This window comes from Coturnix japonica, chromosome 13, assembly GCF_001577835.2.
Source record: "Coturnix japonica isolate 7356 chromosome 13, Coturnix japonica 2.1, whole genome shotgun sequence".
In the NCBI taxonomy this organism is placed as follows: Eukaryota; Metazoa; Chordata; class Aves; order Galliformes; family Phasianidae; genus Coturnix; species Coturnix japonica.
The window spans coordinates 10,703,593-10,729,329 of NC_029528.1; the positions used below are offsets into that span (position 1 = coordinate 10,703,593).

Sequence of the window (25,737 nt, forward strand, 5' to 3'; positions counted from 1 at the left end):
TAAAGTGGAACTGATGTTAGTCTCTCTCTGAACACTTGCTCTGCAGAGAGGGTCTGTTGCTGGTTATGACTGTATGCCAGACTGACAGAAACATAATTGTTTTAGAAAACGATAATCTGAATCACAGAGAATGCTTCTGTGGAGAGAGGGTATTATTTGTGTAATGCGGCTCTGGAATTTGACAAGACCCTGATAATGAGCTATTTTGACAGCATTAGAATATGTATTCAGTTTAAATGTTGCACAAGTGTACACGTGAACAGCACTTCCAGGGGAAATGTTAAATTCATGGCATCCAGTCATGCAGAGAAGCTGCTCGACACGTTAGGGTTCTGCTTCCACCCGTCAGAGTGGCACAACAGCTTGTAATTGAGGAGGAGGATTTTATTCAAATGGGAAAGTTTCAGCAGTTCAGCTCTGAAGAGAGCGTCTGGATTCTGAGATGGTGTCACTTGTGTGTCCTTCACCTCCAAGGAGAGAGGTTGCACTGTGTGAAGTTACCATATTTTGAATGACTGAATTTCTTGAATAGCTGCTTGCTGTGCCCAGTCAGAGTTTCAGGCATTAAGTCCCAGTGCTTTCTGGTTGCAAGCAAACTAGGCAGAGAGCTCACTTCTCTTCTCTGGGCAGTCTGAGGAATTTAGGATGAATGCTTTGCCCTGGAAACGAGCCCTTTCACTGTCACTGAATCTAATACTTGAGGGGGAAAGAAGTGTGTGCACCGTGAAGTTTTGGCTCTTCAGCAGACAGTGTGCTCAGGATACTGCCTACTGCTGACAGACTGCAGTCTGCTTTCTGAGGCCCACATGCAGAATATTCTGAATATTTCAGAAATAAGCCAGGAATCAAGCTCGTATTAGAGCATCTGTTGCCTATGCAGACCTGGCCTTTGGTCAGGTTCCAAACACAGAGAACATTTTGAGTGTTTATCCAAAATGCTGAGAGCAGTGCAGTGATTTTGTACGCGCAATATTGAGTTACTTGCTTTTTATCCATCTTTCTGCTTGTGACACTTGTCTCATGCATCAGCTGCTTGCATAGTTTTCTGTTGTGTGACCTTTCAACTACAGAGGAAGCAACTTCGTGTAGGAACTCAAGTGCTTCTTAGTCAGCAGGCATTGTTGGTGTCGTGCATGAACAGATGATGAATGAAAGCCTTCCATCTGCAGGCCTCCTGTTGTCACCTGAGCTTGTCTCCAGGTAGGTAGGACAAACAAACTCCCTGTGTTCCAAGTGACACCAGAACTCTTCACATTTTTGTTTACAAGAACTCAAGTTGTGCAAAATTTAAGAAGAAAGGATCTGTTAAAGCTGATGAGGAGCCTGGCTGAATGCCTGCAGAGCTTCCTGAGAGAAGTTATATACATACCAACCTGATTTGTCTTCAAGTCCATCACAAACCCTGATAGGATCTGCCCAGGAGTGCCAGTGTCTTGTTGGAGCTTAGCTTTTGCTTCTTCACATGAGAGGAAAATAGGAAATTGGCTGCCAAGACTGTGCATAAAAATATTGTATTTCCTCGAGGAAAGCAAGTATTTAGGAAGATGGAGTGTAGGAATCACGTCGAGAGTTATTTTTTGAGTTTGACAGTGTAGTTCTGGTAATTCAGTACATGGAAATCTGTATTTGTGGTGGGTCTTTTTTAACAGATGGAGATGAGACATCGTTCTTTGATTTCATAGCTCACCAAAGAGTGTCAATTCCTAAAGGGAACTATGTTACAAGCACCAAGTAAGATAAATATATTCAGTGAAAAAAACAGAATGATGCAGTACATTAATGCCTATGGCATTTCCTCTCCTTTCTGTGTACAGCTGAGGCTTAAAAAAGTACCACTGCAACAGAGCAGCATAGCCGTGCCTCTGCATTTTGCCTCTCCCTGTGTGTTAACAGTGTGTGCAGTTACAAGCTGTGTGCCACAGGGAGTGGGAAGAGGGGCTTATAGCAAGGAGTGGTGGTGGTCAGGAGCTGCGGATGCTAAGCTGCAGGAGGGGAGTTGCTCTTTCATTCCAAAAACCTGAAGGGAAGGGAGGAAGAAATGCATCTTTTAACATTGCATTCATCATTTTCTCACCTGGGTGAGGAAAAAATCAAAACCAATGTAGTTTTTTCTAACGGATGCCTTCTGCTGCCTTCTGCAGTTAAAAATAGCACCTAAGTATTAAATAAATAAATAAGCTCGTGGGATGGACTTAGCACTTCTCATCTATCTTGGGTGCCTCTGTGGGATGTATTTAAAAATAGAAATAACATTCTCTCCAATTTATACGATTTTTCTGATGTCTTAAAGTGGCACATCCTCAATATTTTATTAATGAACCCATTTAAGTTTAATGAATGCTTTTACATACTTCTCAGCTACCAAAAAAGAAATGTTAGAAAGCGTTCTGCTTTATTAGGGTCTGCACCAAACATTAGAGTAGAGCTGAGCTTATACTGAAAGTAGTTAATTTTAATGGGAATCTGTCTGGGGTTAAGTGGAGTTTTCACATTTCAGGATGGACACTTAATCTCTGGTTACTATGCTACGGTAGCCTTGAATTTAGCTTGTTTAATACTGCCTGAACTATAAAGGTCTCCTCTGTTAAGGCTTTGTGCTCAGGAGCGTTCAGCAGTGCAGCTCACAGTGTGCTTGCTCAGTTAGCAGTGCTGGCTCTGTGTGTGCAAGCAGAACTGTCACACTGACTGTGTGTAATGCTTGAGGTCATGAGAAGTGGGGATGTATTTACCTGAAGTGCTGGGGAAAAGTAGGTGAAATCACTGAGATGTTCTAGCAGTGGGCAGAGCACCTTCTCCTTCATTTGATGTCTGGGCCTGAAGTCCTGCATATCAGGAGGTGATCAAAGGGGGCTCAACACACCATCAGGATGCATGTGCCCTTCACTGATTGTTTGCTTAACATAGCCAGAACGATGGCAGCAATCACTGGCTTTATTTTATCCAGAAACTTGCCCTTTCCAATGTTGAAAACTGCTCCATTTCTATTTGTAAATGAAGGCTTTCATGCTGTTGGATGAGTCTTTGAGAGTACAAGGTGAAGGGGAGAAGAGGGGCAATGGCTGAACGTGATCAAACAGTATATTATATTATATTGGGCAAGTGGGAGAGCAGCCTGTGGTCTGTTTGTGTTTGGCAGAGTGTCAGTGCTGCTTTTAGTGCTGATTGCACTTATGACACTGAAAGTCCCAAGGAGGTTGTTCTGTTACATAAGTAAATCACTGGGAGAGCTTCTGTTGTCTGCTGAGGTGGGTGTTGCACCTTCCTCACCAGTCTTGCAGTAAACTTTAAGAATCAAAGCGTTTTTGGGAGTGCTGTTACTGAAGAGGAACCAGTCGGCTCCCTGTGCTGATGGAGATAAGGTACCCAAGTACTTCTAGGGCTGTGTCAGCACTTACTGCCTGTGCTGCTGGCTGTTAATTTAATGAAAGGAATTACATATCACAGACACGATCTTCTTTGTATTAAAGCCAAATCCTATATCAGAAGAGGGCTTCTTTATGCCATACAGAGAGAAGGCAGACTTTTTTCCTAAGCGCAGTTGGAGCATCATCTCAAGTTCAAATGATCAGATATGAATTTTGTTCTGCTTTATACCTGGTACATCATTTTCTAGGAAATACATCTGTGATGCTGCTTTCCCTACTCAATGGGGATAGCTGCCAATAGATACTTGTGTCTAGAGAGTTGTCTGGCAAAAGGAAAAGAACTGCTTAATTTTTGCCCTGGATCCATGTGAAATTTAAAAAGATAAGTAACTGTACCATTGATTTCACCTTCTGTCGTCCTTTGAGAAGGAATTAAGTACAGATGCAAACTGCACAATGCCATTTCAGTTCGTCCAACCTGAAACTACAGTGCATTATTTCAGTTCCTGGATGCTCAAAGCATTTGTTTACCTTCACACTGAAAAAGGGCAAGTGCTCAGCATTCATTTATAGACTACAGCGCCGAAGAAACACTTTCAGGTAACTTCTTCAGAGCTGGTAGTTGAAAGCTTTGGAGAAACCTTTGATTTGATTTCTGTGTTTAAGTGGAGCTCTGAATTCTTAAGCTCTTGAGTACTTTACCCATTTCCCTTTTGAAAACCTTCTAGCAGAGAGGAGCATGGAGTTAATGTGAATAACACAACCCTGCATTGACCTGGAATCTCCCAGCCAATTGTTTCTACTCTTCAGTTCCCTTATCTCCCGTGTTAGCTCCAGGTCTTGCTACAGAAGGACTCATGCAAGCATGTGAAGGTGGCTATGAGACACACTGGGAAAGCCTTGATTTTATGTGAAGTGATATACAAGATTGTTTTCCTAAATAGTAAAGTTAGCTGCTGGTATTTTTTTGTTTGTTTGATATAATTCCTTAGATTGTACTTAAGTCAGAGGAGGGATGTGAGGAAGCAGAGTGTCAGTTCTGTACAGTAAGATGGAGCTGCTGGTTTGCCATGTCCTCATCCTGAGAGCTTTTCATACTTTGGAGGGGAGAGTGTGTATCTTAGCAGGCCAAGAGCTGAAAACTGATTACTTTAGCAGGGTGTATGCCCATAATTTTCTTTAGATACAGGAGAAACATTCACTCTCAAATCAAGAGAGCAAGGATGAAGTGGAAGCATTGGCTTCCCAAAAGCGGTCATGGCTGAGGATCCTGAGAGCTTTAAGCAGCACATAGACCTGAGCACATACTATGTACTGTATGGAAAGCTGAGCACAGAGACATTTGAGCAAGAATGAGAGGAAAAGGCAATAGCAAATCAATGAGGCAATTAAAGATAATCATTGGAATTGGGTTAGCACATCATTACCACAAGGGCTTTTATTTTAATGGTGCACCCCCTTCTTTTATTCTGATTTTGTTTCCCATCTGATTTCCAGACCAATGTGTAGGATGGCATTTTGCTATTGCTTCAAACTAACAAGCTGGGTCAGTACCCAGATCCCTCCTCCTAGGGATGGCTTTCATTCCCTTACCTCCTTATGGTGAGTGCTTGGCACTGCGATTTACCTGCAGCAGCTTTTCATCACTCGTGTTTTCACTATTAATCATTCGCTGCTGTTTCTGGTGAGGTGTGTTGGTCACTGAGGTGCCTGTTGGATTGGGAACTTCACACAACTCCTAACCTTGAAACAGAAGATATTTTCTCAAAAACTCCTCAAGTCCTGAGTTACAACTTAGGTGATGCTTTCTGTCATGACTGCCGTGATTAACGCTTCTAAAATAGATGCAAACATCCTGTCTGAAGGGTGCTGGATTTCCGTGTTTTCTTCATAGGGAATATTGAAGCAAATCATCAGGATGTGAAGCAGTTGTGAGTGACTGAAATATTTATAAGTCTAAGTGCAGGTTAGAAATGATCAACCCTTCAAATAGAAACCCACTTTACAGCTACATCCTACAGTTGTTTTCTTTAAGTATTTTTAACTTGTGCTCTTGTTCTCTGAAAGGTATTTTGAGGAGTTTCATCAACATAATTGCTTGGACTCCTCTCAAGTCTCTTCCCCTGGTAGCAGATGCCCGTCTGTTTCCTGTCTTTGGTTTTAGTTTGCCTTTTCTGCTGTGCTGAGGATGACTGTACAACACTGTTCTCAAAACTGCAGCTTGTTTGTTTGTTTCTTTTTACCATTAATGTGTGATCAGGAAAGTACAGCAAACCCCTTTAAGGAAAGCACAGAGCATTTTGCCCATGGGTTTGTACACCTGGAGCACACTGTCTCCTTGGAAGTTCAGGAGGATAAATGAGGGGTCCCTTTCTGTGCTATGGGTGCATTCTGCTTCTCTTCTATGATCTCCACTGGACAGTGGTCAGGAAGTTTGTCATCATTCTCTATTTTGGCTTCAGGTGTCTGAGTAGGACTATAGTGGTACCTTTTCTCCCAAGGCAGTTATGTCCCACAGTGTCTGAGTAGCTGGAGAAGCCACCTTGTATTTCAACTTTCTGGGACCAAGTGATGACTGAGGGAGGTGCTCCTTGGTGTGTTACACAGCAGCACAGCACTCACAAGCCTATGGATGTGTCAAAAGGAGATGTTCTAATACTTGTGATCTTCTACATCCTCTTTCAATCAATTCCCCAAGGTGGTAATTTCAAGTCATTGCAGCATTTCAGTGAGAGGGCGATACAGCTTTAACATTCAGTCTTCTACATTTATTCTTAATCAATACATTTTCTTTTTTTATTATAAATAGTTCTAGAGGAACAGCATCTTAGAGGTGAAGAGGATATTAGATAAAACAAACTGTTCAGCAGACTTGCCTCAGATCTTTCCTGTAACCTTGTTTAATCGTCCTCCTGCCCTTTCTAAATAGTCCTTTGGTTGTAACCTTCATCTTATTTTAGGATGTAGATACTAATGTGGGGTTGTGTCAGCGTGCTTGACCTCTCTGAAGCCTTTAACATTTTTCCTGCTTATCCTTGGAGGCTGAGCATGCAAATGAATGGCTCCTGTGCTCATTAACTTGGCTTTGAATGTTGACTCAGGGATGTAAGCAAGCAGTATTCCAGGGCAAACTTGTCTAGGTTATTCTGTGCTTTCTTTCCATCCCCTGCTACATGCAGATGAGGGGTAGTGTTGTTTAGTCTTAGCAAGCAGAAATTTTGTGTGTGTTCATCTCTCATTGCAAACAGATGTGGGACTTCAGTGCACTGCATAAAAGCCTGCATTCACGTTTATGTTAGTCTATAGGGTTGTCTCCCCTGCTATGTTAGCTCAGGCTATAATAAGTACTGTCTTGAGCCAAATTTCCATCCATGTCCACTTCAGACTAAACCAAGTCTCAAATATCATTTTGCTGCCCAGGGAGGGCATTGTGGCTGGCAGGGGATTGCTCTCGAGTTACAGCAGTCACTAGTTGCTGTTTGAACCTCCCTGTGTGCAGCTGTACTTCTTTCCCTGGCCAGCCCGTGCTTCCTTAAGCAAAAGGACATGCTGCATCTTGGGGTGGGGATGTGAGCGAGTCCAGAGTAGAACAAGCAGAAAGGACACATGGATCGTACCTAATGAGATCAATCCCAAGCAAAGGTAAAGTTGTCTCTGCCTTTATGTATTACTTGGAAGGGACCACAGCCGGCCCTTGCATATTTGCTGGATGCTGAAGTAGTCAGTAGTATTGATCGACAGCGTCCTGCTGATCTCAGCTAAAGGAAAATCCTTTTAAAGTGAAATGTGGATAGACAGCAGTTACCTTATCTTGCAGGAGTAACAGCAAATAGCAAAGTGTTTGTCATGGTACGAAAGTGGGGTTGAATAGCTGTGTTCGGTGTATCGTTACTGTGCAGTGTCCTGTTGGAATGGAGAAAGGCTTTTTTTTCCCAGCAAACCTAAAGCAGCACCCACAGAACACATCACTGTTCATAGGTTGATGGCGTCCTTTTGTAAATGTAGGGATTTAGTTTAAGCTCAACACAATTTCTCCAGTCTAAATGGCATCTTCTGCTTGTGAATAATGAAGCGTCTGCACCCCAAGGGCTGGTACGCTGTGCTTTGTGGTGACCTTTCTGCTGCATCACGGTCAAACATCCATGAGTTCTACATTGGAAGTAGACTTACACAAGTCTGTATCTGGAGAACAGAGCAAGAACTTTGCGTAAGACCTTGTTGGCAAGAAAAACCTTTAACAGTTGTATAAATTGCTGTTAATAACCTCCCATCTAGTATTCCGTTTTAACCGCTTTAGTTATAGGGTTTTTATGCTGAGTGCTAAGTATTCCCTGCTGGCAGAGTACTTATCAATTCAGTGGTTGTAAAGGCAGTGACAACTTTTGTGACTGAGTTCTGCTTCTGTGCATCTTCACACTGAACAGACAACCTGGAACCATCGCCTGCCTGGCTGTCTGCGGGGGGGGTGTGATTGGGATACTGTACTTTTACCCTAGCATCACTTTACCCATTTTCTTTAAAGGGTGTGATGGAGAACAGCAAATGCAAGTGAAAAGGGTATACAAAGGGACTCTTTTACCAAAAAATAGAAATCTGGTTATCCAAGAAGCCTGTCTAGACAGACATCCATTTGAATGAAATGCAAAGCAGGACAGTGCATGAATACTATATTAGTAAAAAAGACTTGTCGTCTTCAAACCCTGATGTAACATTTTGGGGAAGATGTTACCTTCTTACGATGTTAGATCCAAGTTTTAGGGAGTGCTAGAGAAGTGGCAGAACATATGGTATTGCCAGTATGATCGCTACTGAGCATTAATACACAACTGACTTTCTTTATCCAGCCTCATTTGGATAAAGGAATACTCACTGGTGAATGTGTTCTGGAGTTCTTATCACAGCAAAAGTCTGTACAGAAAGGGAAATGGAAACTTACTGTACAGTGCTGTGACCAGGTGAAGCACAGCTTTGTATGGTAGCCTTAGGGTAGCTGAAGTTTGCATAGCCTGTGAAAGCATAGTAGGAAGAGGCTGGGGAGGACACTTGTCTGTGTGGCTTGTTATGAAACGCTTCATCCACACCATTAATGATTAGAGCAGGTTTATTGCTCTCCATACGTGATGTAGGGCGCAGGAAAGCCCCCGTTGTTAACTGCTGATCTGTATCTGTGGTTATTAAGTTACATGGGCTTTGGTGTGAAATTGTTGGGTTTTCCTCCCTTTAACTCCTTCCAGTTTGCAGCGGTTGTAGGTGAGGTAGAACAGAGCACTGCATGTTTTCACCTCTTTGTCTCGACCCTGTTCTCTTACTGAGCAGTCACCCTTCACCACTCATGCATGAAGTTGACGTCAGTACACTTTTTTCCCTATAAGATCCTGTGTTTCCCAGCCATGACCTGGAATCAGCTGCTAATGAAGATGAAGAGAAAGCTCAGCTCCTTTGCTTGACATAATCATCACTCTCTAGGAATTGTACTGTAGCATCCAGAATAGGACACTTGTAATGAGTTTTCAGGCGTTTGCGACCTATAATTGTATACAAACCAATAGTCCACAGGTGAAAACTCTGCTCTTGCCAATCTATTCAGCAGTCCAAGCTCAGCTTGGTTTTGGACTGGAGTTTTTCAGTAAGAAAAACAAATGAACCAGCTGTTCCTTGGGCAAACGTGTTATACACAGACACTTAAGCTCCTTAAATAGGCAGTCTCATTGCAGTGCTAGATTTTGTTTTGTGTTGCTTTAATTCCTCTTCCTGCAGCAAGTCTGACTGAGGGATGGGAAGAGGAAGAATCTGCTCTGTTGTTAGGGTTGGGGCATTTCAGAGCAAAAATCTCCCACATGTTGCTGCCCAGGTACTCTGTGCAGGAGTTTATTGAAGACACGTTAGCATCTAGAGAGCTGTTCAGATACTTGAGTATTGGTTGTGTATTTATAGTATTGATATGCTTGCTCTGTCCTCTCCTGGCTGTTTCTGTAAAACCCTTCTGCTGTGATCTTTCACATGAGCAGCGATTGCTTCTCCTCCTGCTGAAGAAGCTGCATGCTTCCTGTGCCTTAACTGGATGCTGGGGGCCCTTGTTGCCTGGGCAACAGGGAAACCTTAAAATTATATATATTCTTTTGCATTCTCTCTGTTTTCTCCTGAGAGCTCAACATTCTTTTCTGTGTCCTTTTGTGCTGAACAACTTCAGTGGCCCAAGCTGGTGCATTATGCAGGAGGGCTCCGAATGTTTCCGACTTACATTGGCATTACTGGGGGGCTGCAGCTCAGGTGTTTGCTTGCTGTGCTCCATGCAGGGCTCACTGCATGGTCTGGGTGGGAGCTCTGCCTGGCTGCAGTGATGGGAGCACTCCTGCGGGCAACACGCTCGCCTTCTCATCTTCTCTCCAACAATTTGCATTTGCAAGCATTGCTTAAAATAGATCCAAACTCAACGTGCCTTCTGGTAAATGCATTCAGCCTTCCCTTAGCTTTTGGACTCCAACCAATATGACGCTTCTTCACACTCTGCCATTGAGCCATTTACAACATTTTAAGGGTTGTCAGTGGAGCCCGACCCTCTCCAAAAGTCACAGCCAAAGGGCTCACAACCACAGAGCTGTGCTTGTCCCACTCGGCTCCTACAGATGGGTCTGATGTTGGTGCACAGCCATAAAATGAAGGCTCTGCTTGCAGTGGGCTGATTCTGTACCTTAATCCATGTGTCCACTTCACATTCTGCTCCATGTTTTGAATGTGATGTGGCTCAAGAGCCTGGAGTATTTTTACAAACAAGAGAAAAAGAATGGGTGTTTGTTGGCTAGGTTTATGGTTGCTTGTGACATTATGAATTTCTCATAGGCTGATGGTCAGCCTCGGATAGCCACCATCCCTGGAGGTACCCAAAGCTGTGCATGAGGTCCTGCGCACCCTCAGCTGGTAGGGTCAGCCAGCCCACGGCAGGAGTTGAGACTGGGTGATCTCAGATCCCTTCCAACCCATTTATGAGGCTCTGCTTCTGTGATAGGGCTGTGCAGTTTTTATTGCAAGAGGTTTCCACTACGGTGTCTTGAAGAACAAGAAAAACAGACCTAAAAACACACACCCACACCTCCAAGCTGGCTGCTCCTTCATAGGATTCTTTATAATATGACTTATCCGACGATGATTAAGCAATCGAATGTTTATAGCGTATGCTTTGACCTTGATGTGAGTTCAGCTGGGCAAGGATGTAAACGAATTGATTCCGCAGCCAGCTTTACTCCATTGTGTTGGAAATTTGGATCTACTTCTCCAAAACAGGGACGCTCTTGTTGAAACACACGGCTTTTAAAGAACGATACAATTTTAGCTGCAGTAGCTAAATTTAAAGAACTGTTGGGGTTTTGGCTCTTTCTTCCTTTCAGCAGCAAACTGCCTGCTTGTTTCTGTGAACCGCCATCCAGAATTTAGTGCTGCACCATTTAGGAAATTGATGAGGTGTACAGAATGAAAGGAACGTTTTAAAGCTGAAGGCTGAGGACTTCAGGCCTTACTACATAAATCACACGCAAAGTATCCTGAAAGCTCCAGAGCCTATACGGTTTTGATCAAGCTGGTTTGCTCGGAGGTTCATAAATGATACAAGGCTGCAATGAGTGCCGTATTTCTCTGGACTTCCTTTTTTGCTTTGTTTTCTCAATAAATACCACGGCAGTCTTGGCGCTACTGGTATGAACAGGAAGGCTCCAGAAGTGGCTGATCCTTTAGTCAAACATTTCTTCCACGTCTTTTCATCAACAAAGAAAAATGTTAAAAAGTGGAGGACGCGTCTGTCTAAAAGACAGCACGTATCCAGCGTATCCCCGAGTTAAACAGTGTGCTCACTTTGCTGATCAAACAGCCAAGTTAAAGGGAGCCCACTGTCAACATGGAGAAGCCTCCAGCCAAGAAAAGGAAAGAAGCATCAGCCATAATTTCTAACAAGGAGCAGTTGGGTGTTTGCTGTGTGCAGGAGTGCCGAGTCAAAGCGCTTCTTTAACTATTCCATAGCTCAGGGATTTGGCTTCTCTTCAAAGCCTCCAACTACAAAAGGATGGGTGATGTTGCAAGGGAATGTGCCCCCTCTAGGGGCAAAAATGTGGAAATTCGCTGGAGCAGGTAAAGCCAAAGCACTGGGGAGGCATTTCCTTGGAGTGGGAATATCTGTGTTATTTTTAACTCCACTGAGAAGGGATTTCTGTTGTGGCGGGGATGCAGTTCCCTTGGCATCTCGTTTCCCTGGCTCGCTGCAGGCGGTGACGTGTGCTGTGCGTAGCAGGGCTCGTTTCTTGGCTTCTGACACTGCAGTCGTAGGATGTTAGAGAAACATGCTGCTGTTTTTCCGAGGTAGCTCTTGAAATGCCTTCATAAAGGGTGTGTTTCATACGGTGTTTAAAAATTATCCGCTTGCATTTATTAATTCTGCAAGAGTCGTAGTTTTTGAGCTGTTTAGTGTGTGTGGTCTGGCTTGAGTAGGGAAGGATGTGCTGTATTCAAGGCAGCACAGCAGTTCCTCATCTTTAATAGCAACAGCCAGGTTATCCCAGGGAACCTCTCAGGAGCCCGAGGAGATGGAAATGACTCCTGACACTACAGGGATGTGGGACTGCTTTAAATCTGCTCTGGTTCCGTGTGTGCCACGTGTCACTGCTCCAGCAATGACACCGTGCTCTGTTTGGAAATGCAGAGTTGTCCAGCTTGGGTGGCTGTGTTTGTTTTCTCTGGCAGTGAGCATTAAAACATAGAGCCTATATGAAGCCATTTCAGCTATTTCTGAATGTTTGATTAATTACAAAGTCTCTTCTTTCTTCATAGTGGTCTTTTGCCTCCAGTCTTCGCCATTTTGTCTTTTCATAACTCGTGTTTGGGATCATGTAATTCATCCCAGTAGTATTTTCTGGATGTTTGCATGCCCTAAATACCAGGCTGTGCTGCCAGCGAAATGCTCTTCTCCATGGCTCATGTAGCACACAGCTCGCTCCATCTCTTCCTTATTGCTGAAGTTTATCAGCTCTGTTTGGAGGGTTGGGTACGTTTGGGGGAGTGCTTCAATTCAACCCCGAGTTTCCATGTGGAAACGGGTAGAAGCAGTTCCTAATGAGAACTTGAGGTTGATCCTTTAAGACCTCAAGTGAGGCTTAATCAATGCCGTAACAGTGGGGTTAACGCTCCAAAGTGTGACTGCTTCAGTTTTAAACGTGAAACACATCCACTCTCACTGTTTCCTGTTCTCTTACCCCTTAGGTGCTCTTACAGAGTGTTACGATGAACTGGGCAACAGGTACCAGCTTCCCGTCTACTGCCTCGCTCCACCCATCAACATGATTGAGGAGAAGGGAGACCTGGAGACTCTGGACATCCCCGACCCACCGCCCAACTCAGGGCATGAATGCCAGCTCCGTTTGCGCCTGTCCACAGGCAAAGACCTCAAACTCATGGTCCGCAGCATGGACACGGTGTATCACATGAAGAGGCGGCTGCATGCGGTGGAGGGAGTGGAGCCCAGCAGCCAACGCTGGTTCTTCTCGGGTCGGCCACTTGCAGACAAAATGAAACTGGAGGAGCTGAAAATCCCAAAGGACTACGTGGTACAAGTCATTGTGAGCCAGCCCTTAGCAAATCCAACCCCGGTGGAAAACTGATTTCTGCTTGTTTATCGATTCTCCTTCTCTCCCTCTCTGTTGTTGGGACTGGTTTTCACTGCCCTGTCTTCTTTCGTTTTGTCCTGCTAATGGATTGGTTCCAAGAATTGACCAGCAAAAATTCCATCTGTGATGGAGATCTGCAAAAACAAAACATAAAAATATAAACTGGCCTTTGGGGTTTGCCTGATCTCATATTTAACACAGCAGCAAACAGCAGAGGGTGACGGCAAAGAAAGGAGTGGGGAAGGGAAGGAAAAAGGGAGGGCGTGCAAAGAGGGAGGGACAAGGTTGTCTTTCAATTGAACAATAAAAGCATGTAATGATCCTTAAAACTGTAGGTGGTGTCCTGATCCACGGAACGAGAGTAAGAGAGCACTTTTATTTAAAAGAAAATTAAAAATGGATATTTCATATCAGCACCACCTACAGTTCAAGCAAGACTTGCAGCCGCCCTGCCTAGGTCCTGCTGTGTGTTGTGGGGATCTTGCTGGCTAACCCAATGCACAGCTTCGTTCAGGTGCTGCCAAGGCACTGCCAGCCCTGGGCAGAGAGAGGGGCTGGGGCTCAGTCCCTGTCCTCCTGGCAGCTCCTGCTGTGCTCAGCCCACACAGTTGTACATTCCAAGGTGGCAATGCAGTCCTGTGCCATTGCTGGCACCAGCACTGGGGACGCAGTCTGCTGGGGCCTTAGGCAATAACTTTGTGAAAGTATACTCCCATGTACTGTACTGTAAACCTACAAGACTGACTTTGCCTGAAGTTTACTGGTTGACTGGCACCCGGGTATGTGCCTGCCGCAGTACTGTATAGCACTCACAGCATTAAAACAGACTTTGGACAAGCTAGCTAGGAGGAGGGGTGCGCTGGTCTGCAATTAAGGGTGAGGTGCATGACTGCTGTCTGGTGGCACCGGTGTGCCTGCTGCAATAGGTTAAGTGCAGTTACACCCAAATGCAATGGATTGTAGCCTCCCCTGCTCCGTTCTGGAGGGTTCCACGTGGAAAATGGTAAGAACACAAAAGCACACGAGTTTCAGCTTTTCCTGCGTTGTTTGATGTCATTCTCGGTCTGGAGGCAGCCTCACCAACACACAGTGTGGCCGTGGTGTCCAATCAACAGTACTTTCCCTTCGGAATGTATGAGAAGCCCTTGTGGCAAGTGACAAATCCTTGTTTAGTCTCAAAAATCTGAATCTGACGAACATACCTGGGGGGGAAGAATCTGATCATTGGTTACCTTAGGTAGAGATGTGCTCTGATTCTCGGGCTTGCCTGGCAATGCCTTTGCTTGAGACCAAATTCGCTGCTCCTTTTAAACTTCATTTCTCGTTTGCTTGTTTTTTCAGCCATCAGTGAAATCACTCCTTCAGCTCTGACAGCTGGCCAGGTTTGATTTTTTGCACTGATCTCTGCCTTCCCATTCTGAATCTGTGATCTAAACCTACAGTTATCTCAGCTCATATTCATCTGCTGGTGAAACTGCTGGGCTAGTATTGGCCATTTGAAACCTGATTAATTGCGTAGAACTCCATTTGTCCAGCTCTGAGGTAGTTTCTTGCTCCCCAAGTATCACTGCAGAGCCAGAAGGACCCCGGTACGACATGGCGATTCTTACCCAACAGAAGGAAGCAGATGCAGGTAATAGGTGCAGCCAACTCTCACCTCTTGGAAAACAGATCCACATCTTACATGCATTTCCTCTCTATCCCAAATCAGCTTTTATTTTGATCCTTGTATTATACACTTAGATTTCCTTACAGCTCCTTAAGTCCCAGTTTTGTGCAGGATGATGGAAGCTTAATGGCAGAGCTGTGCAGAAAAATCAGTTTCTGGTTCTCAGAAACACCCAAGTGACTTTTTGCTTCTATGTTGGTTTGTTTTCTTTTTAAAGATTAAATCAAGGCTGGTAAATACTAACCTAGAACACTGGTTTTCTATTGTGGAGTTTTTTTATGACAGGTCTGCTTTCTTATACTGGGGTTTTGCAGCCAAATCTTTTGCATTCCAGAGGGGAAAATAGTTATTTGGTATATAAACAACTCGACTCTCTTTGACTTTTCAGTGGTCAAAGGGTGGTTTTGTGCCAGGAAGGCTCTACTTGTTGTATAAGGTGCAATTGTACATCTCCATATGAGTGTTCGCTTCCCTTCAGTCCTTACCGGGAAGGGGAAATTGTGGCAGGTGATTAAGAGAGAGTAGAGCTAAAACCAGCGTGAGCTACTTTTCGAAGGATATATTTTGGAGGGGTTTCTTTCTCATTCAGGCCATTGTCACCATGTCCAGCTTCTGAGATTAGACCACATAGGAACTAGGAGACTTTGTTCTTCCCTTCTTGCCCCTCTTAGAATGGCATCGGTTGCATTATGCTGTCCCAGATGTTCTGTGTTAACTGTTTTTCTGGCAGGTTGCAAAGCGATGGTCTGAAGGCTGTGCCATGTGTGAGCTCTGAGCAGAACAGAGGGCTGGTTGGTGAAGGTGCTGTGTTCATTGACCGCTGTGTTCTCTGACCCACTCTCCTCTCTCCTGACCATTAAGCAGCCAGAACTGACAGCAGTTCAGTGATAGAAACGTTTCTACAGGTGGCAGTGAAATCTTTTCATTTCTCCTTTATAGAACAGCCAGATGTGCTTGTTAGCACATACCCTGCTGGAAACAAAGTTTACAAGATTTACATGCAAAAAGAATTCCAAGTTGCAAATACATATATATATATATATAATAAAAATCATTAAGGAAAGCATACAGCATGTTGAGAATAACTTATCCCTTGTATATTCCTGAAGGCTGCAGTATGCAATGATATGCAATGAGAGAATGGTCACTTCTGTCTGCAGAATGCTTTGTCTTTGTGCTCCAGGATGGTCTGCAGTGCTGATGCCAGTGTAGGTGACCCAGGTTGGGTTCACATGGAGCTCATGATGGTTCCCAGAGCAGGGCAGAGGGAAGGGCTTGTTCCAGTGCAGAGCAGGGGAGGCATGGCTGAAGTGAGTCCAACCAAACACTGGGATGCCATTCAGCTCACAGCCCCACGGACAAGTGGGACGAGGGCAGGTCTGTGGCTGCTCATATGGGGAGGATGAGAGGAACCTGGCAGCACTGCCCGTGTGTGTAGCACTGTGGGCACACGCTGAGCTCAGTGCTGCTGGCAGCCTGGGCTGTGCCGGGCTGAGTGTGATGCAGCCACTTTGGTGATGCACACAGCCACGAACTGCAATGCCACGTGCACACGAGTGAGGAGAAATAGGACTATGGTGTTGTGGGGTTTTTTGTTAAGCCTGTCAGCCCTTTGTGTCATTCCTGAGTCTGAGTTGAACCAGCAGATGACATTTTTTTTGCTCTCTGATGTTCTTCAGATTTTTCTACCTTCTCTTGTTGCTTCTCCTTGACCCAAAAGTGACAAACCAGTAAGAGACCGCACTCCTGGGCAGCAGGGAATGGAAAGGACAGCAGCACTGTCTGCTGGGAGCTGCAGGACAGTGGATGCTTGCAGCAGGGTGCTCCAGGTCTTCCATAGCCAACTGGCAGCACTCCTGCATGGCGCTCTCTCTGCATTGGCTGCTTGTTCATAGCTGTGTATTAGCATCCTGCACAGAGGACACAGCTGAGAATAACTGCACTATGAATGTTCTTCTTAGTTGTCTGGACGCCTTTATTTTCCAGAGCTTGGAAGACTTACTGATGTGAATCAGCAGTGTAACGAGTTGGGTTTTTAATAGCCACAGAAAGGTTTTTAATAGCCACTATGCTGAAAGTCATAGAAATAACACAGCAAATGAACTCATCCAGCAGACAGAGAGCAGCTCCTCCTTGCCTTCCACAGCGAGCTCACAGGTTGGCTTGGGGAGGAGGGGGGGATTTGTTGATGCAACAAGGCAACACGTGCAGTGCAAATGGCAGTAGAGCAGATGGCCAATTGACAAAAGTATTGCTGTAGTACGACATGCTCCTGCATATATATCTACTGTTAGTAAGTAATGTAAAAAGTTCAACGCTACTATTAAAGATCCTGGTTTGTTGCCACAGCGGGATGCTTTTAGCCACGGGATTTTGAAAGCGTTTTGGCTGTGTAAGTGTTGGCAAACTGAATGCTGTACATTCCTCCATTCCTGTCTCGTTCAGAGACGCCGGCAGTAGCGACATTTCTGACTCCTCATATTCTCCAAATTCTTTGCTGTGTCACTGTAAATACCTTCCAGACTCCCTGCACCTTTTGCAGATCATGTTAATGTTGGGGGGAGGGGGTGGGAAATGAAGGATTTTTGTTGGCTTTTTCACTGCGCTGCTCATTCTGTTGAAATAAAAGGAGGCTCTGTTGGAAAGGGGTTTTCCTCCTTCACCACTTCCCCATAAGCCCAATCCCTGCTGGCTGGCAGCTCTTGGGCAGCTCGTGCTCCCTGGGACAGCATGGAGAGGGATGCTGAGAAAGGAGTTGCTTTGGGGATGGGGAATGAGCTTCCTATGCTCTGCAAACTGGTTTGGACAAAACAAAACCAAAGCCTCACATCCCTGAGGTGGTGGTGGTCTGCCTTGCCAGTTAACCATTGTAGGAAGTCTTTGAGCTAAACTCGGCAGCCATGCTTCTGTCTTCTCCCAAAGAAGATGAACGTCCTGCTTTATATCTGCAGCTGCAACACTTCTGTTGGTCCCTGGCTGTATATACAAGTCTGCCTGCTTCCATTGTCATAAAGAGTTTTTGACTGCTCTGTTCTGCCGACGGCTCTCCTCTTCCACGCTTCATCCATTCAGATGCTTCATAGCCGCATGTGTGTGTTGCTCTTGTTCATAGGAGATGGAGATGGAGCTCCTTCCATGGCAGACGTGGCATGGCACCGAGCCTACAGACATCAGCAGTCAGAAGATGAGATGTGTTCAGCTTCGTTCTGTGGACTTTGAGACTTGTCATAAATGCTGGACTCTCTGTGAAGAAACATGTTCCGCAGGACCTTTTGTTGGGTATTTATCCGATAGATCTCCATGTTTGTATCCTGTACAGACGGTAACCATTTGATCAGAGCCATGGGGCAAATAGAGAACTTAAAATCCTGACTCCTGCCTTAAAACTCTCAGCTCATCTCGAGCTCCAGAAATTCTGCACCTGCCCATCTCGAAGTCCATTTCCTTAGGAAATTCCAGTCCAGTTAAAAGGCTGGAGACAATTAAAGCAAAATTAAAACGAATTAATTCTTAGCTGATGGCTTTATTAAAATAACTAACTGGTCTTGTCGTAAAAACCCTGATTGTGCCTCTCAAGTCCAGGGAATGTCCAAAAAGCGGAGGTGGCTTTCGAGCAATGATTGGAATGACAGCATTAACTGGAGGTTCGTAAGACACTCGCTTTCACATGTCCTGAGCAAGAGACTTAGGTTTGTGTCCTCTCTGCCTCATGGTAATGGCTTTCAAAGATGGCTGGTACCATCAGATTTGTACTTCTTGAATAAATCTCTTCATTTTTATGGTAAAAAACCTTTTGTACGCAGTTTGTTTGTGTGTGCCACGTAACAAGGAAGCGTCCATATTACTTAGGGCACGGTGCTGGAGCTGCACTGACACGGAGAGGACGTCATTCCAGCACAGCAAAGACAAGGGAATCCCAGCAATGTGACCTTTCTTATTTTCTCCCCTCGTCCTTTTGATAAGCTCTCTTGGAATCAAACACAGAGCTGTGTAAAACTTGCTTTCTAACTTCTCCCCCCTCCCTGGCTCATTTGGTCATTGAAGAACTCCCGGCCTACATAAAGATGCTGTGCACGTCGGGTCACTTTCAATGCATCCTGTGTTTTTGTTGTACCTCTGTTCCTTGGCTGACACATGGCGGTAGCATGTGCACATTTTCAATCAGTGGCAAAGCACAAGTAGGTTGTCTTTAGGCTGTTAAATTACGTGATGTTTTTTTAACCACCATCTTCTGCCACTGAGAGCAAACCATCATCACCTCCTCTTGGGTTGGAAATGCTATACAAAATTTCCTGTACTGAAAACAGGTTAAAAAAAAAAGAGAGAAATTCTTCTTTTCCTGCATTGAAAAAATAAAAAGTAATAGTGGAAATGCGATGCCTTAAGGAATGAGCACAGCCTTGGTTTTCTTCTTGAGTTTATCTGATAGGGCTTTAATTCTGAATGGGAACCTTGCAGCTCTCCCATGACCTCCTGATACGGCATGATCCCGGTTGGGGGCAGACATCACACTGAGCAACTCAGCCAAGAGTGGTCACAGCCATGGCTTGGTTGGACCCAATCTTCTTCATGCTCTTCCCAACTATAATGGTTCTGTGTTGCTGTGTGACAAAGTCCTTTGCCAGCAGTTGTGCTGCCCATGGAGAGCCCAAACAAGGCAGCGCCCGGAGGGAGTAACCACCTCATAATTACATTAGCTGGTACGATGTCTTCATTCAGGTCACCACTTCGTGGCCTTGATTAATTGCCAGATGTGTCAGAGGAGCATTTTGTGAGCCACGTTGGTCAGAAATGGTAGCACAGAAAACACTGCAGTGCTTTGGGTTTCTCTTCATCTGTTTTCCTGGTAGAATCAATGTGAATGATAAGCAAACAGGTTTGTGACTTGCCTGAATTTATATGTGTATATTCCTTTTATGTGTGTATGTATATATTCCCATAGAGAGAGATTATACATACATGTAATACATATACTGTCCCTGGAGGTGTTCGAGAACCATTAAGATGTGGCACTGAGGGACATGGTCATTGGGCTGGGGTGGGGGTGGACATGATAGTCATGGTGGCCTTTGCCAACCTTAATGATGCTGTCATTGGAGTGTGGGGGAAAATGCAACTTATAGAGCTGTTATATACACCTCTTTCATTCCATTCCAGCTAACATGGAATGTAATTAATGTTTATATTGTGACAATAGTGATAGTTCATTGTGCTCTGTCTGACTGCACAAAGTCACATGGAGGTTGGGGAGGTGGGTGATGCGGGTGTGCTGAACATGCATCATGGGGGGTCAGCAGCTGAGCTCACAGTTTCCATCCTAATTAATCCCTTATGCTACAGCCTCACAGCTTCATTAGGGGAGGTCTGTAACTGCAGCGTGTTTGGAGGAAGTTGAATGCTGCGATGCCATGTGTAAGGTGAGAGGGGAAATGCATTCACCAGGATGCTGCATCCAAGGGGTAAACAGCCAACGTTTAGCAGGAGAAGCTGCCTCTCTGGCTTTCTCTCCACATGGCTTTAATTAAGTGTCTGAGTTAACACAGAAAGCAGCGTTTCCTTCAGTCGAACATGAGCAGTAATGAGGACGCAGGGACTGCCTGACCCCCAGGCGTGTGCTGCTAATGCAGAGCAGAGAGCAGCATCCCATTCATTTGGGGTCTGTGAGCTGAGCCCAGAGGGGAGGAGGAACAGGGCTGCACTGCTCCCAGCTGAGGAGGGGGCTCCCATGGGGGCTGCTGGGAGCTGCCCGCTCTGGCTGGCAGGATGGTCACAACCCACTGCTGCCTTCTTTGACTTTGCTTCTCCTGGATGTCAGTGCAGATCAGTGCAAACAGCCTTGGCTAATCCAAACTCAGAGAGACCCCCTTGCACCAGCTCCTGTCCCCTTCTCCAACATGCTGCTTCCCAGCTTGCTCAGGAGAATTGGGTTCCAGCTCCTTGCCTGCAGCTCATCCCGAACATGTTACAGGCTCATGGGGCACCTCCCTGGCATGTTTCTCCACCATTCCATGATGGGTTCCAGATGTGGCTGCGATTCATAACATCTGGATCTGGGCGTGGCTGGGCACAGGGACAGCAGAGCCTTCACAGCCACATTGCACAGCCAGCTCACAGCATCCCTTTCACCAGGCAGCCCCAAATAAGGGCCAGCACCAAGCATGACACAGGGCAGGTCCTGCTCCCTGCAGGAGGGCACAGGGAACTGGTTCTGTTTTGGGGTGGAAAGGTTTAGGAGAAGACTGTGAGCACTGATTTCCTGCTATGAAGAATATGTGGACTGCCAGATGATGCTGCCATGCAGAGAATAAAGGTGACCTCACCTGCAGGAAATCCCAAGCTGCTCCAGAGCTGGGGGTGCCCACTGAGGCTGGGCTGGGTGCTGCTGCCTGATGGAGAAGAGGAACAACCTGTGGCTGTGAACAGCCTGACACAGAAAGCTGCTGGCAGGACACCTGCCTGCCTTCTAGCATGGAGCACGGCTGGTGTATGGAAAGGATTACATGGTGAGGTTGTGGCAGGACTAAGGAATGAGTATCATTGAGCCAGAATCCCCTTTTGCCCTATTTGCTGGCATCTTGCTTGTACAGATGTGAAGACCTCCCTTATCACCACCTTTTGTGTGTCTGTTATCAGCTCACTGCGGCCAGGAGCTGGTTATCGTGTCTATACAGCACTGGAAGCTGACCTGGGGGCTCTGCGTGCTGCGGGGACACAGGGGACGATAACAATGTAAAATCCAGCAGGGTTATGGGCTGTCAGAAAGAAAAGGAGGGGGGAAGAACACCTTCAATGGAGACTGATTGGGAAGGTAGATGATAGAACGAGGAAAACGACCATAGGAAAGTCCAGAAGACTTTAGGAATAAACTTCCCCGGCTGCACCGTCGGCTCTCTCCCCTAGATGTCCCCATTTAATACTTGATTTTATAGCGGCTTTTCAGAGGGGCTTGAAGTTTTTCCAATGGGAGCGTGCGGACCGGCACCGAGCCGGATCCCAACCGTGCTGGCAGCTGCCCATCTCAGCCCGGCTCGGCAGCGTATTACAGCACGGTAGTGCCTTACCGTGCCGTGCTGAGCCGGGCGGGGCGGGTGCCGGCCAATGGCACGGGGGGGCGGCAGGCAGGCAGGCCAGCAGGTGGAGCGGCTCCGGCTCCGTGCTGCCCCGGGGTAGGGAGCCGGCCGGTTGCCGGTAGTTGGTCGGCGGTGTAGGTGGGGAGGGAACCGCCGTGTTCCCGGCTCTACGAGCGGCCCCGACAGCAATGGCTTTCGCTAATTTCCGCCGCATCCTGCGCCTTTCTACCTTTGAAAAACGACGTTCCAAGGAATACGAGCACGTTCGGAGAGATTTGGATCCCGGAGAGGTGTGGGAGGTCGTAGGGGAGCTGGGGGACGGAGCCTTCGGCAAGGTCTACAAGGTGGGTGCGTGTTCCCAGGCACCTGCGCTATCTCCGCGGTGCTGCCGGGACCCCAGCCCCGCATGCTGAGCTGTGCCCGGAGCCTCGGGCTGCATCTGCGCGTCCCACCGGGCACCCGCGGGGCTGGGAGGGGGGGAAACCTCCTGTAAGCGGGGGCAACGGGAGAACTTTTGGTTCAATAGGACCGAAGTGCAGCCGTACTTGGGGCTGGGGCAAGGAGGGAGAGAAGCACTTTGTCTGTCTGTCTGTCTCTTTTTCTTTTTAAAAGAAACTTATTCTTTTTTTTCCTTCTAAACTGTCAAACTTCGAAACCTTGCCAGACTGTGGGAGCAATGAATGGAGAGCTCGCTGGGAAGGCAGCCGTCTCGGGGCTGCCTCCAAGTTTTGCGAGCCTCCAGGGGGGCCATTATGTGCATGGAAGCTCAGTGAGCAGAGCAGCACAGCAGCTCCTTCCGATGGGTACAGTGCTCTGACAGTTTTACCTTTAGGTTTCTAAAGGCCAAATACCAAAGCGGACTTTGCTCCCCAAAGCTCACCTGGTTCGGGATCTGCGCTGCTCAGCTCTGCTGCCTGGCAGCTGGGGAGGGCGGGATGCTGGGGCTGGGGCTGGGGTTGGGGCTGGCTGGAGGAGCAGGTTGGGTTCCAGCTTCCCTGAGCGAGCTGCCCTGGTTACAGAAATCGTTTGGAAGTGGAGCTGTGAATGAGCTGTTTGGCAGCTGCTTTCTGGCAGGCTCTTAAGAACGTTCAGCAAGGTATTGCCATTTCAGAGCTGAGAAATGCAGTGACCAAGAGAAAGGGTGAGAAGGGAGCTGGATGTTTGCAGGCCAGGACAACACTCTGCCATTTATTTTCTCCATTTATTGCCCTGTTATTTGAGAAAAACTCTCTAAAAATCAGACTTAAAGTGGAAATCTTTGGTGAAGGATCCGTTCTTCTAATGTGCAATTGCTTACAACTGTGACTTAATCTCTAATATATTTATCAGTTTAAAAGTGGCACCTGTGTTAATTAGCTGTTCTGTGACCCGCTTGCTTGGTGTTGTGTATTAGAAACCACTTTGTATATAGCAACACTCACCCTGGCCTGGGTAATTATTTGCTTGTATTTGCTTAGGTTGCTTGTGCAATGAAAGGAATGAGGTAAACACTGTAAAGTAAGTTAATGGGCTTCTGAGACAAATGAAGACTTGGAGGAACACCTGATTTATTTCTCCTCTACTTGAAATGTGTTTCCCATATCCAAAATAGTGAACTTTAAGAAACAAAATAACAAAAAAAATCCAACTTTATCAGTGGCTGCATTGGGTATTAAATGCATTGTCAGACCTGAACGCCTTTGCTGTGAACTCCAGCCTGATATGACATTAAATTATGGTATTAACTGTGTGCTGTGCTGTCAGCCTGTCAGACAGCAGCACTGCTGTGTCTCCAGCTCATTCCATCTCCTTCCATCCCCTGTCCAAGCTGAAGGAGGACGTGGGCTGTAGCGCGTGACGCAGTGCAGGCCATGTGGTTATAGCCCAAAGTTCACTCTGTCTGCAGCTGTAATTGTACTTTAACAACTAAATCTAGACTGCTTAAGGCACGGGGTGGCGGCTCACCTTGTGACGAAGGAGTGGGTTGTTCTGCTTCATCGGTCCAGTTTCAGTTCTCCATCTTTGAACTGTGCCCATCCTTCATCTTGAAGGACACGGTTGGCCTTTAAGAGCTCTTGCACAAGATTTGGTTTGTTTAAGAACCCCAAGAGATTCAGGTGACACATTACTATAAAGCCTTGTTTTAGCTAATAACTGGTCGTGTTATTGCAGAGCTGTTTCCTGCCGTGTTAAGGTTTAACTTGCCTATTGTCTTCCTTTGTCTTTCCAATCTGGAGCACGACCCCAGTGATGATGTGTATAGGATGGTGACGTGAAGGATTACGTTTGCTGCAGTGCTCTGCTCAGCTGCCAGGCAAGCCCAGAACAAACAAACCAGCCCTTGTACACCAGGAAAACGTAGGTGGCCGAGGTGCAGTGAGAAACTGTAATCATTCTCTTCAACTTGCTTTGATGTCAATTTGCTTTTCACACCAAAGCAATCATTCGGGGTGTTTGTATGGCGGTGAGAGCTTCAGGATGTTTGAATGAAGTTCCTGCCTGCCCTCCATCCCGCAGCACGGGGATGTGATGTAAGCCCTGCATCCTGCCCTGCCACCCCATGTGTGGGACCTGTGCAGAAAGATGGGATTTATTCGTACAGGGAATGGTCTGAAACACAACAGGAAAGCTCCGTGCTGGGAGACATTTACATTTTGGTAGAAGGGAAACTGTGTTTATTGGAGTGGGTTTAGTTTTTATGATGCTGGGTTTGAGCTGAGGGGGGAAGAAGGGCCCAGCTGCACAGTGCTGGTGTAGCTGCATTGCTCAGTGCTTGGGGAGCTGTTCCTTGGTCTGCCCAGCACAAAGATGAACTGGTTTGACACAAAAAATAGGATGGGCTTGATTTCAATGTATGTTAATTACAAATAATCAGCTCTGTAGTAGAGCCCGAAATGGATATAGTCGGCCTTAAGAAACACACAGTCAGTGAGAACTACAGGGATTCCCCTGTTTCTCTATAAAGCCTGCACTCCTTTCCCCAGCAAAAGGGGACCTGATTGTATGAGGAAAGAGTGAAACTTGCTGCAGAGGGTAATGAAGCTGAAAAGTAGGATGGGGGTGGGGGGAAAACTGCTGCTGCTTTGCATTCACTCTATGAATCCTTTGGTCTTGGTAATTCCAGTGGGTGTGATGAGGCAGCGATAGCGGCCCACAGAGAGCAACGCGCTGCGTTCCAGATGCACTTAGTTACTTTCTTCACCCAAAGTTCATTAAATTAGTGACCTGCAGCCAGTCATTAGGCTGGTGGTCAGGAGCTGTAGTCACAGTGTGAAGTTTGCTGAGCCCCTACTATCAAACATACAACTAAATGCAATGTAAAACACAATGTCCTACCTCCGGAACCTTTTGTTGGCAGCAGGAATGGATGCACCCTGGCTCTTACAGGCCTTGGTGAGGACAGGGCTGGCTCTTGCAGAGGCACAGGCTCTGCTAGAAGGAGCCTGCAGTTTCTCTGCCTCTCCTGCATGTCAAACTGTGGGATCCTTTTGCTGTCCCCACACCTCTTGTTGAACGCTATCTCCTCTCCCCAGTGCACGCTGATGGGGTGCTGCCCTGATAACCCTTTCTTCTGGGCTGTGGGGATGGGATGTCCCCTCTGTGCAGGGCAGCCTGCAGCTGCCAGCACTGCATGACACTGGGGCTCTTCATCTGAACCCTCCATCAGTACCTCGGTGTGCCTCTGGTGCTGCCCTGCTATCTTTATTAAGATGCAGCTTCAAGAGCTGTGTGTGGGTTATCTGATGTGTTAAGGCGGCATTTAGTGCTTCATTGATAGCCCTAAACATCTGCTTTGGATAGGGGTGGTGCTGAGAGCTTCTCCTAAAGTGCTTCACATGGGGAGAGAAGAGGAATGAGGGAGCTGTGGCCCAACGGTACTAAACTTGGTTGACCATTAAACTGGATTAAACTTAACGTTCACTTGAAATGCGCTGACACGGGCACTGCTCCATCCCTGCTGAGGGCAGGAGGCTGTTTGCAGCCATGCCGAGCTGTTGCTGTGTGTG

General features: G+C 46.4%; 2 protein-coding genes across 2 annotated transcripts in view; both read left to right on the forward strand.

Moving 5' to 3' along the window:
* UBTD2 (ubiquitin domain containing 2) overlaps positions 1-18,470 on the forward strand; it is a 42,114-nt gene extending 23,644 nt beyond the window's left edge. The window contains exon 3 of the mRNA XM_015876283.2: positions 12,609-18,470. Coding sequence (XP_015731769.1) covers positions 12,609-13,006 — 398 coding nt within the window. The 3' untranslated portion in view covers positions 13,007-18,470. The remainder of the gene's footprint in view (positions 1-12,608) is intronic.
* Positions 18,471-21,648: 3,178 nt separating this feature from the next.
* Positions 21,649-25,737, forward strand: part of STK10 (serine/threonine kinase 10) — a 40,435-nt gene continuing 36,346 nt past the window's right edge. Inside the window, exon 1 of the mRNA XM_015876295.2 lies at positions 21,649-22,095. Coding sequence (XP_015731781.1) covers positions 21,940-22,095 — 156 coding nt within the window. The 5' untranslated portion in view covers positions 21,649-21,939. The remainder of the gene's footprint in view (positions 22,096-25,737) is intronic.